The sequence below is a fragment of the Gouania willdenowi genome, chromosome 5, assembly GCF_900634775.1.
Source record: "Gouania willdenowi chromosome 5, fGouWil2.1, whole genome shotgun sequence".
Lineage (NCBI taxonomy): Eukaryota > Metazoa > Chordata > Actinopteri > Blenniiformes > Gobiesocidae > Gouania > Gouania willdenowi.
The window spans coordinates 16,753,339-16,772,912 of NC_041048.1; the positions used below are offsets into that span (position 1 = coordinate 16,753,339).

The 19,574-nt window shown below is 40.3% G+C and overlaps 1 protein-coding gene across 2 annotated transcripts in view; it reads left to right on the forward strand.

Annotated features, from left to right (window-relative positions):
* Positions 1-19,574, forward strand: part of ca16b (carbonic anhydrase XVI b) — a 155,642-nt gene that overhangs the window by 71,381 nt on the left and 64,687 nt on the right. For both annotated transcript variants that reach the window (XM_028446398.1, XM_028446399.1), the window contains exon 3: positions 13,334-13,513. In XM_028446398.1, coding sequence (XP_028302199.1) covers positions 13,334-13,513 — 180 coding nt within the window. The remainder of the gene's footprint in view (positions 1-13,333; positions 13,514-19,574) is intronic.

Below are 19,574 nucleotides of genomic sequence, written 5' to 3' on the forward strand. Positions count from 1 at the left end.
CCTCTGCGATAGAAAGGAAACGTATTATCAAAGTTTGGGAACTACTTTTAAGCTTTTTTGGCAGCTTCTTTTTCTTCAGCTTGTTTCTCTGTGTGAAAGCCTTAATATCAACTTCATAATTAATTCACAGATTTTTTCCTTTTTCTTTATTTATAGCCATACTCTGTAGCATCCATTTTAACTGACGAACTAAACATTTGTAGCACTTTCATTATGTTGATGTGATGCCGTGTCATATGGTATGTGCAAATATTTGCATATCTGGAGTGTCTAATTTAAAAGCTTTTCAAGTGTTTACTCAAACTAACCTTACTCGCAAGAATCCCCATTGAAACCCTTTCAGGTACTTGAGGCTTCAAATTTAAACAAAGAAACCATGGTGGTGATCACCTTGCAAGAAATGCAAATTAGTTTTGTTTTTTTTTATTCAAACAGTTGATGGGATGTTTAAAAGCAACATGGCTCATCTACCCTGTAAAAGCATTGTCTGTTCCTCTGCAAACAATTCACGCATTTATTACAGTACAAAGGCACTCTGTCTCATTGTTTTGCCCGTGTCACCAGGGCAGTGTGAATAAAGACGTTACTTTTTATTTATTTACTTGCCTTCGTCCTGTAAACACACTTAATTTAGCAAAGTGTAAGTAAAGATACACTTTCCTGGGAACCACACTCATTTGTTGAGTACTTGTTTGTGTTTTGGAAGTGGCTTTTTTTGTCACAATTTTGCCATAATTTTTCTTTCTTTTACATTTCATTTTTTTTTTTTTAATTATATGCTGTTTTTATAGCACATTCCCTTCCAACCATTTGGAGCCCTTTGACGCCCACGAAGGGCAATATGATTGTCCTGTCTTTCTCTCATTATTTAGTCACATAAAGTAGATGCACTAATATTAGACCTCACAAGTTATTACTTTTAAGGTACAGTTTCTTTTAAATACAGAACAAGTAGAGAAAAGATGATGCAATCGCTGCAGATAATGTTTCTGTTTCATAAAGACCCATTCTGTTACCTGACACTTTCTAGTTTATTTCTCTGTAAGAAACCTCAGGCTACCTTGTTATTTTCAATATGTTTTACTCATTCAACAACACTGTAATGGCTACAGAAAATGCCTCCTTGGTTGACCAGTTGTTTAGTTACTCAACGATTTCTCTTTTTAGCAGTTTTTAGAGAGACCACAGAGACAGTTCATCACTAGGGCTGGGCAATATATCATGATTTAAGATATATCAAGTTTTCTATGTTGGCAATATAGAAAATGACAATATTGCTGATGCCGAGATATGTCTAAAATGTTTTAAGTTTTTTTTTTTATTTATTAATTCACACAGTACAAATCACATCATACAAGTATTTAATATTATTCACAGAGTACAGTCAAACAGTGTCTTTTATAATTTTTCTGTAATTGGGAGATTTATATTTTATAGCTTATTTTAACACCTGTAATATTAACATCTCTGACTGGTTAAAATGGTCAGTAAATGTCCTATGAGGAAGTGCTTTTACCCTGTTTTCCATAACACATTGACACTTTGATTTCTTTTTTTTTTTTTTTTTACAATTTATTACATATTCTACCAATGCAATATCATTTTGAAATGTAGAATTTTTTATTTCTTTCTTTCTTTATTTTTTTGTATAGCTTATTTTGTATTAAATATACTAATTTTAGAAGTTGCTGCTTTCACACGTGCTGTCCCTTATTAGTGAAAAAGCCAAAAGTAGCACATATTGTGCAGCTGATTGTTAATAAATGTGCCTGTGTGGCATTTTTCATCAGCAATTTTAACTCAGAATTGTCTTTCAGGTAAGATTTTATTGAGTTAAAATTATCGAGATTAATATTTTATGTCATTTTCAGAAAAAATATTGAGATAACAATTCTGGTCCCTATTGCCCAGCCCATTTGTTACCAAAGGACATCCTCACATTAACTGCAGTTTTTTTTTTTTTTTGAACTGGTACAATATTGCTTTTCTTTACTAAATCTCACACATGGACATACAAATGTCATCCAGAATCCAATATATTACAGAAAAGGATTTAACTGAATCTCAGTTTACTGCTTTATTTTAGTGTTTTTTTTTTTTTTTATCATTCAGCAGAGAGAATCTTTCTACTTTCTCCTTTAGCTGGTTCTGCTGCTCAATGAGCTCTCCCTATCCTTTGTCACATCTTGGCCAATAGGTCACAGAGCTGCCATGGAGGGCGTAAACAGATCTGAAAGATGCAGAGGCAGTGAAACCAAGGAATGAAATGTGATGGTTAATTTCCTTTAGTGTGTGCGCTCATGCTACATCAGAGTCAGACTGCTGCTTGGGATTTATCATGCTCCAAAGTTAAGTTAGTATATACAAGCTAGAAACACAGTCTGCGTATACAAACTTCACACACAGAGACAAATCTGTGTTGTATTATTTTAGAACACAAGTCCTGGTAACGCAGTTACCTTGAATAGATAAAAGGGTCCACATTGTCTTTTTGCCCTTTAACTTTTATAAGATAAGGTGCTTTAAACTAGGATAGAAGTGTAATAGATTTTTACTCTTTGTTTCGTATAGGATTAAAGCAAGGTCAGTTCACAGTTGTATTTAAGCGCTTTCATTTTATAGAAAACAAAATCAATTCCTCTGATGAGCAATACACCAAGGTGGATTTTCTTTTTCCATTCGACCTGAAAACCAGTCATTTCAAACTATTAAACCAATCGCTAAAATATTTTTACAGTTATAGTTCAGAAATAAATGAAATTCAGTTTATACTTTTTTTTAATTAATATTGTACTGGCTTTTATGTCCAACAGTGCCAAAAATCAGTACAATATTCACACAAAACATCAAAACAAATTGGATGATTTAATGACGAGTGCCTAAATATAACATTTTATATCAGTGTTTCTCAAATGAGGGTATGTGTACCCCGAGGGGAACGCGATGGCACTACGGTGGGTACTTGCGAGAGAAGAAATCAAATTAAAGCATTCAAAATACGGGTTTTATAATCTTTATTTTTAGTTTAAAAACGATAATCATATTAAATATTACCAGCAACTCACAAAATGATAGCAAAAACACACAAAATAAGTGAAGAATATACTGAATAATAAAAAGAACAAACAACAACACACACTAAATGAGAAAAATACTATTACCAGCAACACACAAAACGACGCACAAAATTAAAGAACAATGCACAAGATCAGTACAAAATACTCAAATAACAGAGAAACTAATGCCAAAAATACACACACTGAGAGCGAATAATAAAAATAATACCAGCAACACACGGAAATGACACCAAAATGAAAAAAAAACTATAGAAATAAATCTATCCAAGAGGCACTAAATATAGTGTCTTTCCACTTATTTACAAAATAAGATTCTTTAAAATGTGTGTTATCACTTATTCATTCCATCATTATGCGCTATAGTTTTTTCATAATATTCTGAGCAAAATATAGTCAGGCATAAGGGGGTAAACCACTATTTTTATATTGTTTGTCTACAGAAAAGTAAGAATAGATGTGTGCATGTCAGCATTTAATTATGTAGGCTTATGGTTTACTAAAGATTTGCGTGTGTAAAAATGTTCTCAAACTACCCAACACACGCTAACTAATGTTGCTAATGAGCTGCTAATCCCGTACAGCAAATATTGGGGCTGTCAAACTGGCAAAATAACAATCTATTTAGTGCATCACAATCTGGCTGGATTTGCTATAAAAGTCAAAATACTAGAAGATGCAAATGGATCAAATGAGCACACAATGTACCACGTTTGACAGGCCTGTGCTCGCTGTTAGCTTTATGCACAACGGCTGTAGGCATCAGCACGTGAAGACGTTAAGAAGAAAGGCAATTTATCTGCTCAATCAACATTTTTTGGAATATTTCTTATGAGCTATTTTTATTTTCTCTCTTCCCGTTATTCTTCATATTCTATCTTTGCCATCTTTTTTTGACTAAATCTGCAGTAACGTTTACCCAATTTACCACACTTTTTTTTTTTTTTTAGTTCTTACAAAATCAGATTCATAAAGTACAAACTATTACCAAATACTCCTTTCAGGCCCATGTGACATGCAGCCGTTTAACTATAAAACACCTGCTTCACATTGAAACCTCTTGGAGTGTCTTCGAGACAGTAAATATGCTCTTTTTATCTGAAACTGCAAAATAACTGTATTCCAGCCAGTGTTTATTTTTCCATTTCCATTTTCTTTATTTATTTCATTCATTTAAAAAAAAATGCAACAGCAGCATTTACACGAATGAAAAGGAGCAGAAAGAAGTAAAAACTTATGTCTGCCCCCTATCAACACAAAATTATTTACAGTTCCAGTTCCTTTGAGCCGTCTCATGCAACCATCTTATCAATTACAAGACATCAAAACACAAAATACAAAATAAAGTTAATCAAAACACAAAATACAAAATAAAGTTGATCTGCTAGTCTGCAGTGTTATATTTCTGTAACATTGATAATTTAACATACTTTTTAAACACATAAATGGACTTAGAAGTTTTAATTTTACAATCAAGCAAATCTTGACTTAGTTTTAGTCAGACTTTTGACTAAAATGCAAATTAGTTAATTCAGCTATAATTTCAGTAATAGTCCAGCTTTATGACATTAATATTTTAGTCGACTAAATCTTTTACAAATATAGTCAACTAAAATATACAGTTTATGCATTTTTCAAGGATTTGGTTAGCATTTGTAAACCTGAACCTATAAACCATATTAACGTTTGTAAATACACACACAGATTTGATGTGATCAATGTATAAAACCACATGATCACATGAGTTCTGATTGGATTTTGTCCCAGGTGACAACATTTTAGTTTTTATTAGTCGACAAAAAAATTGTGTTTTAACATAGTTTTTGTTCACATGTAGCCTATTTTTTAAAAAAATGTCAGTCTAGTTGTCATTTTAAAAAAATATATATATTTTCCCTTTAATGTTTTTCTTACCCTTCCTTAGGGATGGCTGGTGATTGTCACATTTATGCACTAAATTAAATATATTCTTTTAATTGCAATAATAAAACATGCATTACTGTCGTGAAAAGATTGCACTACATATAGTTTTGACCTTTGACAGCATGTGCAGACAATGTAGCAGAAAAAAAATAAAGCTAAAGGTTTTGCTTCATTTGTACTGCGTTACGTTTGTGGCCTGAGTAAATTTTTTTAAGGGGCCCATGTTACATCAACTTTTCTGTGTTTTAAACATCATAAAAGTGCTATTAGGGCTTCATACACATGCCTAAAGTGTTTTTTTCATTGATTCCCTCAATCGTTAGTTACAGGGTGATTTTCTCCTTTTTTTTTTTTTTTTTTTTCTTTTTTTTCCACCTTGTCTGCACATGCTGCTGAAGGTTAACACTACAAGAAGTGCAATCTTTTAACAGCAATGCATATTTTATTATTGCAATTAAATAAATGAATTTATTTCATTGCATAATTGTGACCATCACCAGCCCTCCCTAGGGAAGGGTAAATACTTTATTAAAGGGAGGATGTAAAAAAGAGAGGGCAGGGTTACACCAGGGTGAGGGGGGTGTGGGGGGGAGTTAACAGGGAGGAGGGATACAAGATAGGAAAACGAATGGGTGGGGAATAGTCAATAAGTTTCAAGTGATGTGATGTGAAATTGTGGTTGTGTATATTGTGCTTATTGTTGTGTTATCAAGCCAGTCTGGTGACCAGTGTGCGGCTTAGGAATAATGGTGGTGGCTGTGAACAGAGGAGGAAGTGAGTGGAAGTTACATAAAACAGGTATTTGGGAACAACGTGTCTATGGTTGAGCGCAGTATGAGTGTTATCCCACAGCCCGAGGCCAGTGCGTCCATGACAAATGTGATTCCAAGAGCCGCTACTGCAAAACCCATGAGCCGCCCCCGGGCCCGAAGAAGCAGTCGGGCCAGCAGAAAGAGCGAGAGATCTAGGGGCCCCCGGCGACCACCCCACGGCCAAGCAGCCCCCCGAACGCCCCCAAGGTCCCAAGCCGAGAGGCTGCCATTGCCCCCCCCATACACACCCGAAAAGCCCCCAAGGAGCCAAGGACCCAGCGCACCACACCACCGACTCCAACCCCCAGGCCCCCCTGCCCCCCACCCCCCCACCACCACCCACACCCCCGCGCCCAGCCCCCCGAGGGGAGGGCCCAGAGAGCCCCCCGCCCGAGACCCCAGCGGAGGAGCCAAAGCCCGCGCCCAGCAGACGACCAGAGCCACGCCGAACGGGCAGCCGGCGGGCACCCGCCGGTGAGCCCAGAGCCAGCAGGGACCCGACCCCAGGCCAGGAGGACCCGGAATGGATGCAGCACCAGGAGCAGCCCGCCCAGGGCGAACGACCACACCCCAAGCCGCATAAGGCACCAGGGGGCCGCTGGGGGTCCCCCCGCCGGTCCCCAGGCACCCCAACCTAGCCCCCCCGGGCGCCCCAGATGCTGATGCCGCCCGCGCCACGAGCTTCAGTTCTTTGAAGCCAGGGCCCCCTCCAGAGGCCAAGCCAGACCGCCCCGCCGGGATGTGGCCCCCTAATCTGGCCCTGACACCCTGCCTCACGGGGGATTGCCCAAGCAGGGGCCGCACCAGAAGGTATGCAAGGGCGCGGCACCCCCCAAGGGCAAGCCCCCGGGCCAAGCCCCCCGGGACGCGCCCCCCACCCCAGCCCAGGTCCCGGCCACAGCCCAGCAGGACCGCACAGCCCCAGACGGCACAAGGCCAGTAGCCCAGGGCCCGCCGCCCCCCGGACAGCGCAAGCCACGGGGCAGCGCCCCCCGCCGGCCCGCGAGCAACCGGCGACCCCCACCGCGGGGACGAAGGCACCCCAACGGCACACATCCAGCGTGGGACAGCAGCCCCCAGCCAAAGATGCCCCGGACCCACCCACCAGTCCGCAGATGGCAGGACATACCCACCAGGCGGCCGAAAGCAACCTCAACCACCGGAACAGCTAACGCCGCCCCCCCAGTAAACAGCATCATCCCGAGGTGCCAAACAACCCTGCCCCAACCCCGGTGAGGACACCAGCACCCCCCCAGCACACCCACCCCCCAAACCGGCGAGGCAGGCCGCCCGGGGCCCGCACACCGCGGGGCCCGCCCCCAAGGCCACCAGGAGACAAAGCAAGCACCAAGCCACACCCAAGGGGGAGAGGCACCCCCGCGCCCCACCCGGCCGACACAGCCCGGAAAGACCCCGCAAGGAGAGACCCCGGCAAAGCCCCCCCGAGACCCACCGCCACGCCCGACCGCACCATCTTGATGTACTTTTACTCTATGCAGTGGCCCAGCCACCAACAGAGGGGCCAGGCCCCCACCGGAGAGGCCCAAATATGTGTACCAACCCACCACCCTGTTATGGTGCCTCTCCATTCCCCAATGGAGAGGCACTTCCCGATCCCCTGTGTGAATGTGTGTGTTTGGTGAATGTATGGGGTGTAATTAAAAGAAGGGGGATGGAGGGGAGCGGTGCTCCCCCTCCAGCCTCTGTGGATTTATGTGTATGTGGTGTAATAGGCCGGAGGGTGTAAATGATGATACACCCTCCGGGGGGTGGCATGTTGAGATGCGATTAAAATTGGAGGGATTAGTAGGGCAACTAGAGGTGGGAGGGCCGCCCCCACGCCACTACATAGTAACACAGGTGGCGGCCCCCTCCACCCCCAGCCCCACCATCCAGCCCCCCAAGGGTTGGGTATCGGTGTGTGGTGCATTTTGTGAGTGAGCCAGACCAGCTGGGAGTGGGGTGAAGTGAACATGTAGGAGGCCTGTCCAGTGTGAGCTGGGCCCGTCCGCGTGGCGGGCCACGCGAGAGGGTAGATGGCGCAGACGGGCAAGTGGCACTGCGGGCCCCGGAACAGCACAGTCGGAGACCCCCCCCCACGGCACCCCCCAGACCGCGCCGGCCCCGCGGAGCACGGCGACACCCCCCACCCCCGGGCACAGCCAGGCACCAACCCCATCCCCCGGCGCCCCAGGGGGCGACCCCCGCCGCCCGCCGGCCCGGAGCAACGCCACCCCGCCACCAAGGGGAGCGGCCGAGCAGGGGGGAGGCCCATGCCCGCACCAGGGCCAGCACAGGCCCACCCGGCGCCACGATACAACACTCTCCACCGGGAGGCGGCCCCGATTTTCTCCTTTCTTACTGCAGGGTGAGCCCAAACACCTTGCTCCAATTTGATAACGCGTTCCCACTTTGATGACGATTTTGACGCAGCACTGAGCTGGAGAAGCTGCGCCTCCAGGAAGCTCTCTGCCGTGATTGGCATGTAAACACGCCCACGAAGGTGTGCATTTTAGCGTCCTTCGCGCAGTGCTATGTATGTATTTTCTACTGTCTATGTATGTATCGGCAAACACCCCGCCCCCACGCTCTGTCTCGTGTTTATAAAGCAGCATGAGCTCGGCTACGGAGTGGGTGGGACGAGGGTGGGCCGTCCTCTGGCCCTACGTCACCATACGGGGAAGAGGAAGTCAGTGTCCCATCTATAGACACGCCCATTCATGAATATGCATAAGTAGGACGCAAATCAGCATGTTTGTGTAGAGTTGCTCAGAAAGTGACTTTTCAGAGGCTAAAACTCTGGAAAATGGGTGAGTTTGGGAAAATAAACCTCAAATACTATGTTTTTTGGGTTCTTAGAACAAATGAAGATGGGTGAAAAATAGCATGACATGGGACCTTTAAGATGACATCAAAGATGACTGAGAAATAAAAGGAAATCAGTCTAAAAGAAAACATGTTGTTTATGTTAAATCCATTAAAATAATGTAAATATTTTCAGTCTAAATGGTTATCCAAACCCTTAGACTTTTGCACCGCATGGTATTTTTCTCCAAGTGAAATATATAAACATTGATGCAGCTCAACGCTTTTCTAACCTTTGCCATTTGATACTCACCACTGCTGTGCTGCATCTGTCTCCATGGTTATCAACATTTTGAAACCGACAGCTGGGATGTGTTTTTGAAATGTCATCCAATGGTGGTGCATACACACGGCTTTGATGTTCCTTAGTACATCTCCATCTTTACCCCTGGTGTGACCCTTCCCAGCACTCATACTCTTTCCTATCTTGGTTTGTCAGTATTATTCGTACATGGGGTCCAGTTGTAGTGATCTTTCTTTCTTTCATTCTTTCCTTCTTTTTTTTTTTTTTTTTTTGTTGCTTCTGTGCCAATCCCGGGAGGTCTGCCAGCCGGCGCACTCCATGCACGCCTTCACTGCGAGGGACAAAACGGAAATGACAAGGCAATCGCAATTCTGTCAGCATTGCCATGGTAGCACAGGCAAGACTGTTTATCCCAAGGTTAATGGGATGACGCCTGGAACTGAATGTGCCAAATTGAGAGAAACATGTGCCTGTTTAACTTTAAAGAAGTTGCACAAAAAATGTGTCATGTCACACTGGGGTGAGCTCAGAGCAGGGTGGATGACTAAAAGAGTGAGGGGGAAAAATTACTGTACAAACATCAACCTGAGACCCTTAGTTATTGTTTTTTTGTGTGGGGAATACAATTAATATATTGTCTTTTACTTATAAAGAAAATACTGGGTCGTAGAAAAGTATAACATTATTGTAAATCCATTGATTTTGGGAAAAGAAGTGCTATATTTCATTTTGTATATTCTATATTCAGTGTCAATCATTCTAGGGCTCCAGAATGAACAAATAAGCCACTTGACACTCATTTGTTCTCAGTGACTATTGTGAATTTTTATCTACTGTTCTCACAGATAAACACACAGACTACTTGAAAATAGCAACAGTATGATTCAACCAAAGAAACTCGAAGGTTCAAATAAAGTAACACCCGTGATCTTTGGGTCAAAACCACCTTGAAAAACAATTCTGTTTTTCTCTTCAGTGTTTTGCGTCCTTTGTATTCACCTCAGACGAAGCCTTTCATGTTTTCAACAAGCAGATTTTTTAAAATCATGCTATTGCATGTCGTCACATTTCAAGCTGTAATAATGATAGTACTATGAAATCCCATTTCCCTGCCATATTGTACTGTTATTGAATCATAAAGTGTGTAAATATGGATAAAAAGTAGCAATAGGGCCTTACTGGTAATTTTACATCCCTATTAGGATTTTAAAGAAAATAAATGTCACACTGGCGAGTGATAAAGCAACTCTCTAGGAACCATATGGTACGTGTAGCTCAAAACGCAGCTGTGCGTGTTTCACATAAATCATCCCCTTGCCTTTCTGAACAAGCACTTATTTTTAATTTCTTCACCTCAGCCTTACAGAGAGGCAGGGCTGCAGTGGGAAAGGCTTAACTGCCAGGATTACAGGCGCTCTGATGGATGGCAATGAGACAGATTAATCGACTGCTGTGCAACCCCCACTTATCTGATTTTAGCACCACTCCTTCCTTTCTCTTCTTGAAAGGCAGAAATATCTCTCGAGCAAATAATGTGATGTAATGTGTTTAAAAAGAGCTGAAAAATTGAGTATTTCCACACTTAAGTGCACTTCTAAAGAAAAAAAAAAAACCAAGAGAGCCTTTTATGGGCCTAGACTTCATGCACTTTACTTGAATTTATGCATGATATGTATTTGTCTAATGTTTTAGATAATGCTATTTTAAAGATAATGCTTGCATGCAAATAAGAGTGTCTGTCTGTCTGTCTTCTTTTGTCTGAATGATAGCCTGCTGTGGTAAACATGCTGCATTAAAGGATAAAAGAATTAGAAGTAGTTTGACCTGTGAAACTCTACAATGATGTGTGTATTTATAGCAGTGTTAATATACATTAATATAATATACCGCCAAAAAAAATGTAAAATGTAATGTTTTGTGGTTTTCTTTTAAATTGCATACCTGCCTCATCTACCAGTTTTTTTTTTTCAAAAATAACTACTGAAAGCATCTTCATATATTAAAAAAATACCACTTTTAATGACTGTCTTGTAGGAAGAGATGTACAAGCTTGCTATAATAAAGTATATAAAGCAGGGTTGGCATCAATTACATTTTAAAATTACAATTGAGTCTTCAATTAACCATGTTCAATTACAACTCAGTTATGATTACGGTGACCAGCATTTTTTCCGATTACAATTAAATTTACAAAAAAAAAATTCTGCTGAAAGTCAATTACAACTAAGTTCATTTATAATTAATCACAATTACTGAGCCTTTATTGAATAACTCCATAACATGTAACCTTCCTTTTGTGTTAGCTTGTGTCTTAAATCAGATGTAAAATTTTTTGTCAGTATACCCCTTGATTTCAAATTATTTTTAAAAATGGTAAAATAATCGTCAAGAGAATTGACAGGTAGTGGGTAAACTTCATATGAAATATATTTGAATAATTGTTAATTACATATGTGTAAGCCATAGAACTGTTACATGGTTCGTTCAGCAGTTTTGTATTTAATTACATTGTAATTCACAGTTTTGTAATGTAATTTTCATCCCGATTACAATTATACTTATACTTATAAATAACATATTTTTTTTAATTACAATTACAAATATAATTGTCTTAGTTGTAATTAATTCCAAATGACACAATTACAATTCTAATTGACCCCAACCCTGATATAAAATATATTAGAGCTGTGCAATATATTGAGATTGAAAATGTGCCAAGAGTTTCATTTTGCAAGATTATAGAAATTCATATTTTAAAATGATAGTTGTTGGACTTCTCCACCTTCTATCTCTCACACAAACCGTGCTCTGCACCGCCCCTCCTTGAGCATACACGACCCGCTCTCACTCAATAAATACTCAACCACTCTCATGAGTGCAGCAGGAACAACGTGACGATGGACAGAGTTTCATGGCAGGAACTGATTAGCAAGGAAAAGCTCAACGACTCAGCCAATTGGAGATAGTTGGCATTTCAAAAAGGCACAACATGTTGTTGCATTCTGCCGTTATTACAGGTGACTGTGTGACATTTTGCATCATTGATTTTGATCAATAATCAGCCCGAGTTTATTTAACATCAGATTATTTAAGTCATTTTCATCAAACTACCGATTGTCTTCAGTTATGGTCTAGTTTAGGCCATAGTTACATTTGTCAAATACATAAATTACTTCCATGTAGTACATGTGATTAATGCAAGATCAAATTGCTTCACAAAACAGTTAAATAAGTTTCCTCATTGGAACACTAGGCACTAATGTTACAATTTGTTCAAATGAAAGTTGTAAGAAAGGATAAAAAATCATTTCAAAAAATACATGGGGAAAAAATGTAATGTTTATCTGTTGCATTTATGTAAATCCTATTTGTAGATTTATGATTGGCATGTGGAAACTATTAATAATTGACTAATAATAGGCTCTGTCCCCCTTGTATAAATTATTGCAATAGTCCCGTACAGACATTAATCCTTCATATTGACAAATTTAATCCCATCTGCTACTTTGGTTTTTAGCGCGATGTTCCACTCAAATCCATTCCATTTGTTGGTGTTCTGAAAACAATTGTTCTTCTCTTAATTTTTCAAAAACAAATCCAAGAATGATCTTTATTTGAGTGATTGGTGAGATGAATCCATGCCTGAGTTGTGCTAACGGTCTGACGTGATAAACATTTGAATGTTTAAAAGATTAATTCTGGATCATGCGGTCTCTTTGAGCAGCTTGCCCACACCGACTTTGCCTGCTAGCTCTGTGTACATAGCAATACATTACGCCACCCTTGATCCAGGGTGTTTTTTGTAAAGAGAAGCTCATATCTTTTTCATGAGCCAGAAACAACGATGCCCTGCGTCTGTGGGGAATGGGATCATGAATATTCTGTGAACCTACAGAAGTTAAAATCCATGCATGCTTTTTTTGTTCCCCTGATCGCCAAGCTTTTGTTGTGGCATTGGCCAATTGTACCCCAGTAGAGATCAAGGCGACCCCTATTGGTTTTGGATTACTCCTTTGTAGGAGCCTTGCTGAAGGGGATAGAAGATTAAAAGAGCACACAGTGGATGGGGATTCTTCAGGAAGTTGGTTTGCGACGCACACATATTACCATAAAGCATGAGTAGTTTTTATTACTGTAATTTACCACATTGCAGGTGACATTCTTTACTAGGACCAGTTCTTGGTTCTATTTCAGCTCATATGGATAGTTCTACTACACATGGACAAAAATTAGAAACCCCTGTATGCAGACAATTATTTTTCACATTTCTCTTGAATTAATATACTGTACAATGAAGGCATCCTCTCTCAATGGATGCTGCTACTGCAATATCTAGTAGTAAGGTTGATTCCTGGAAACCAGTCGACTCCACACAGTCTACTTTGTGGCTTATAAGTTGTCTTGTCTTTCTGCAGGGAGCCACGGACCGCGAGGTTGGGCAGCCTTATTTCCAGAATGTGCTGCGAAGAACCAATCACCTGTGGACATTGTAGACGAACATGCTGTTGTCTCTGAGGAGTATCAGGAACTGGTGTTAGAGAAATTCAACGTTGAGTCCTCCAACCAGACGACCATGAAAAACACAGGAAAAACAGGTTTGAATCTGAATGGATTTCTCTTTGTTTGTTGGTGTCACCATTTTGTTATAGAAGTGGTTTGATCATAGCCACACAGCTGGAATTTGATGGTTCATGCTTTGGTAACTAAACCAAAACTCATTATTTGGGAAGTTCTTTCTCCAGATACTCTAATTTCCTCTCATATCTCCAAAAAAAAAAAAATTCTAATTCAAAGTGCCGGTATAATTAATAAAAAATCCTGATTTGATTCCATTGTTATTACTGGTACAAATACAGAAAGCTTTATTTATCTCCAAAGGGTAATTCAATTTCTACAGTCCGCCATACAGACACAGATAACAAAAATAAGAAATCCACAAGCCCTACTTACACACAGGATTGTTATGGTTTGTTTTTCATTTTTTCATGTTCCTTTTGAGTTGAAAAGGTCATACCCAGAGTAAGCATTTAATCCTCATTTTATATGTATTTCTCATTCTTGTGTTAATATAGTCATTGTCTTGTTTTCTGTGTTTACTTTTACTTTTTAATCGTGTATGCATCCTGTGTTGGTGTTTCTTTTAACCTTGTTATTTGAGCCACTGTAGAAAAAGGAAAAAGTAGTTTTTCCCCCTTGGCATTATTAAAGTCAATCTGATTCTGAAGTTTGTTCAGAGTTAAGTCAAAAGCAGGGTTATTTTTCCAGCTGCAATTCTTTGCTTTTGTTTTTTTTTCCTTTCCAAAAAATATTCTGTCGTTATCGCGACCCCATCTATGGCAGCGGTTCTCAAACTATTTTGGCCAAAGTACCCCTTTCTCTTACTTCTGAATCCCAGTACCCCCTTTGTCCGACTACAACATTTTGCTCGGAGTACTTAGAAAAAACAGCTATAGAGCATAAAAATGCAATGAATGAGTTATAACACACATTTTGAAGAATCTAACCTTGTAAAGAAGTGGAATGAAACAGTATTTAGTGCCTCTTGAATATCATTTCTATAATATATATAATATAATATTATTTCCACCTGATGTGGGACCAAGACTGTCACTTGTATATTTTTCAAGATCATTTCCTTCTTCATTATAATAATTCTTAATTTTCACTACAAATAAACATAAAACCCCATATTTTGGATGCTTTCATTTGTTAATTTTCCACTTTCTTTCTCTCAATAACCTCCTGTAGTTGCATTGCGTACCCCCAGTGGTACACGTGCCCCCATTTGAGAAACTATGGTATGGCATCGTGAAATCAGCGTATGCTCCCACCCCTTTTAAACATATCAATATTACAAATAAAATGCAGTGTGAGTATTGTTTTCCCCTGTTTGACCCACATTTGACACAATGAGCCTAATGTAGAATAGAATAGAATAGAATAAAGTGTATTGCCATATGCACATGCCAAAAAGAACAGGTACAGTGGAATTATTGTTCATGTCCCAGAGTCATATTAAATTAACAAATACAAACAACAACAACAGATCAGCCAAGACAGTAAAAGTAAAGGTGCAAACAAGGAAAGGACATAAGTATACTCAACAAAAAGATAAATAAATAAATAAATATATCCTAAGTTTAATATACATATTGCACATAGGTAAAATTGTCCAGCATGGGGATTAAAGTAGTGCTTCACAAAGGTTAAGTGAGTTGTTTTTAGTTTCTTATTTGCTAATCTTTGACAAATCCTTTACAGGTGCATCTCAATGCATTGAATTGCTTATTTTCCCCATGCTTGGTGTAAATAGAATTGTCTCTGTGTGTGTCATATTGTGATGGACTAGTGACTTTGCCGGTGTGTACTAAACCTTCTGCCCTGAGTGAGTTGGGATAGCTTCTGTCTCCCTTATCAGACTGTGTGGGTGAAGAGGAGAGATGGATGAAGATCCTCTAAGAAGAGAAATGAAAAAAGAAAGAAATTGCTTTCCGAATGTGCTCAAATGAGTACCGTACTTATAGGCTTACTTAGGTACTACATTAACTAATTGACCTGAAAACCCTCTTGCGGCAGAAATCTGTCTTTTATTTTTATTTAACCTTTATTCAACAAGAAAAAAAAAAAAAAAAAATCTCATCTCGAATCTTTTCTGCAGTGAAAGACAAAAATCCTCTCCAAACATTTAATCATGATTCATATCAGGTCTTATTGCTGGTCATTTAAAAACACTCAGCCTTACTAATGCTGTACGGATCATATTTCATGCAGCCCTGCAGTTTCACTTGCCATTATGCATTCAGGCTTCCAATCACATTTCTACGCGGCATTCACAGAGTGCTACAGAACATTGTTGCAAGAGGCCAGTGACCTTTACAGGAAAGACTTTGTTAACATCGCACCTTCTTGTGGCTATCTTCGGATAATGAGATCGTCCTTGGTCCCTAGTCGAGGCAAACTGGGTTTAGTGTGCAGCAAAAGAAGCAACATTATTATTATTATTATTATTATTATTATTATTATTATTATTATTATTATTATATCACTGGAATAAGCTAAGATACAATACATTTTTATAGAGTCTTGATAACAGAAATTGTACACTAGTTCTCCACAAATCATCTTTGTACCACTGACAACTTTCTTTGCTCTTCTGTGAGACAGAATGTTGATATAAATACGTATGAAATCCATGACCATAATCAAGCTCTGTAGTTTTGGCATGTAATAGGTGTCGTCTAGTGTATTTGATCATAGTGAGAGAGTTGCTAGCCGCCATGGCCATGATGACATTTAGGCCACGGACACAGCAGATCAGTGCTGTGGACTGCTTCATTACAAGGATGGAACTAACACTCACGCAGTAATTTGATACACATACACTTCAGAGGGAAATTTTAGTTGCAAAGCGCTGTAAAAAATAAAAAATAAAAAAAAAGAGAGAGATGAAGCCACGTTATCACAAAATGGTTGGACACAAAGGGTGTTTACAACTACTCGATTTGTCATTCAGCTCCTCTGACAATAGTGTAGAAATTATTTCTAATCACTTTTTTTTTTTTTTTTTTCCATTAGTGAGCCGTCTCTCTCTCCCTCTCTTAGAAAAAAAGCAATAAACAATCTGAATACCAAATGTTTCGCAAACATTTTGAATAACTTTTTGGTCAGATTGGTTTTCAGATGATCAGGGTTGTTTGGCTAAACATTCTTCAGCTTTCAAAGCCCTCGTGTTTTTTTTTTTTTTGTTTTTTTTTTTAAGATCAATAGTTATTTTAGCTTTAATGTGATTTGGTTTTCTAATTGCTCGTGAGTGAGCACTTTTCCTACTCTTTTATTGGCAGGCCTGTCTGTGGGAATTGTGCTTTACAGATCCATTGAACACAACACAATGCGTTCAAGCCCACTGACCATCGCTGTGGGCGTTTACAGGGAATTGGCCTTTCTCTTTGTGCCTGTTACTTGTTCACCATTTTCTACAATTGTGGTTTTAAACATTCTCCATCATGTTTCATCTCAAATTAGCTGCATTTTTATTTTCCTCATTGCCTTCATTCAAGCACAGGGTGACTGTATGGGGAGCTACTAGTTTCCCAATTAAATCAAATTATCGTCATTGCAATGATGCATTTTCAATGCAGGACTCTTAATTTTTTTAAAGTTCAAGAATAAATGTATCTAACAAAGTATGTCAATAATGTGTTATTTCATGAGAACAAATACTATTGTCATCTATTGACCACAATGTAGTTCTTTGTTGGACACACTCCCATTCAGATGAAGAATTAAGTGATATGAAATATTAAACTTGATCAATGAATCAATCAGTCCTGGATGTGATATGTGGGAAAAGGACCTCCTCTCACTTTACTTTACTCAACCCACTCAAGCCTTTGCTACATCTGCACTGGGTTGTCTTAGAGCTGAGCAATAAAACCCTGCCACAAGCGTCTCACTGATAATGGCATGGCTGTTGTCTGTATGTGTTTTTCAAGCTCCTGCAGACAGAACAGTGGCATTTGTACTGACTGGGTAAAAATGGCAGATTTTATTTTAGCTGTTGCTAAATCAATGCTGCAGAATTAAAGACGCGTTAGTGAACAAATTAAAACTCATCAAGTATGCATGCTTTAAATGTCTTAAGACTTTCTTTTAGCAATGATTTATTGCACATTGTTTGATTTTGATGATTTAAATATCATTCGCTATAACTTCAAAGCTGCACCAGTCCAGTGTGCACAACTCACAAGTTAAAGCAGATTGTGCTTTACTGTTCACTGCTGCAGTTTTACAATGTGTTTTTTGTTTTTGTATTGTCAATTTTATAATGAAGCATCACAAAATTCACAATGTATATCCAAAATGTACTTTCCTAATACAGGAACTGTATAATGTTATGCAGTCCAATATTCTGTTTCCAACCCCACCCCCCTCCTATTGCAAACAACCATACTGGACCAGAGCAGCTTATTCACATCCACCAGATTGTCCAAATGGATCAGTTTTACTGGCTGGTACAGATCTGATGCTGTAGGTACTAAATGACTGTCTACTGAGGCAGAAAACAGACATGAAGGAAGAAGTACAGTAATTACAGCTGGGAAGGTGAAGTGCTTTACTGACGTGTAAAGCCCATGACAGCAACAGGTTTTGGTAATTATATAAGGTTAACACGATGGGAGAAAGCTTTTCTATTCTTTGAGTTTGTAGTTAATCAATATACAGTAAGTTTTATTGTTGCAATTCATGTGGAAAGTCTAAGGGTGCGCACAAATAGTCCTCCTATGTCCTTTCCTATCCATTGTTCCTTAAAGCTGCAATATGTATTTTTTATTTTATTTTTTTTGGTGTTATTTGCTCAAAAATTCATAATCATTTTTGAGCATATTGTAATCCAAAGTGTTCTGAGTGGACAGTGAATCCATTCTCCTCCTGGTCCTGTAAATGAGCTTTAGAATTAAAGGAGCTTTTTTTTTTTTTTTTTTTTTAACCTTGCCTCCGCTTTGTCGGCGCTGTCCATTGTGGCAAAAAAAATCTCAAGCAAAGACACACACCAGGCCTGCTCGAGCTGTCTGGGGCTGGAACATGCCCGTCAACATTCCCGGCTCTAGTCGGCTCTGTGCGACGTTCACCACCAAGAGCCTCCGCATGAGGCTAGTGCCTCAAGCTAGCCTGTTTGAGCAGGACCACTTCCTTTCTCCTCACGGCACTCCCGTCGCAGTGCGAGAAGAGGCGGGCATCCTGATGGACACCACGGTAGCGCACAGTTCCAGCTGGGGCTCCCAGCTCGACCTGGCTGCTATCTCCTCTGACCTCCTTGTGTCAGGAGAGGATGAGGAAGATGATGCGTTCATCACTCCAGCCCGGGCTGCGCAGCCTGCGGCCTCCGTTGCCTCCTCAACCCGCCCCACCATCTCAACGCAGTTCGTTCGGCTGGCCCGGGAAACTTTTGGCCTCAGCTGCAGCTTTGTACGGTGGCTGGGAAGTGTCAGGTGAATGCATTTACAGAAACGAACACGAATGCAAACAGGTCACAACACGAATGCAAACAGGTCACAACACGAATGCAAACAGGTCACAACACGAATGCAAACCGGCCACAACGGAAGTGTTTCCGACGGACCGGTATTACAGTCCATCGGAAACACTTCTGTTGTGGCCATTTTGCATTCGTGTTGTGACCTTTTTGCATTTGTGTTCATTTCTTTAAATGCAGTCACCTGACACTTCCCGGCCACCGGGTTTCCGCAACGGAAGTGTTTCCGACGGACCGGTATTACAGACGGGCACGTTTCTCGCGGATGTTTTTAACCCACCAGAACAGTTAAGAACAAGAAGAAGACATCGAAACGCGTATGAAAGTAAGTGAAAGTTGATTAGGATACTCTTATATTTTTCATATCAGGCTATCATATCATAATACCCGTCCGACTGTAATACCGGTCCGTCGGAAACACTTCCGTTGTGACCTGTTTGCATTCGTGTTGTGACCTGTTTGCATTTGTGTTCGTTTCTGTAAATGCATTCACCTGACACTTCCCAGCCACCGTAGCTTTGGCGGTACAGCCCGCTTAGCGCATCCAGGCTAAAAGAAAAAGAGGGAACGGCCTGACCGCTCTCCTCTCCTCCGTTGAAGCAGCTGGATGTTCCCTGTGCCCC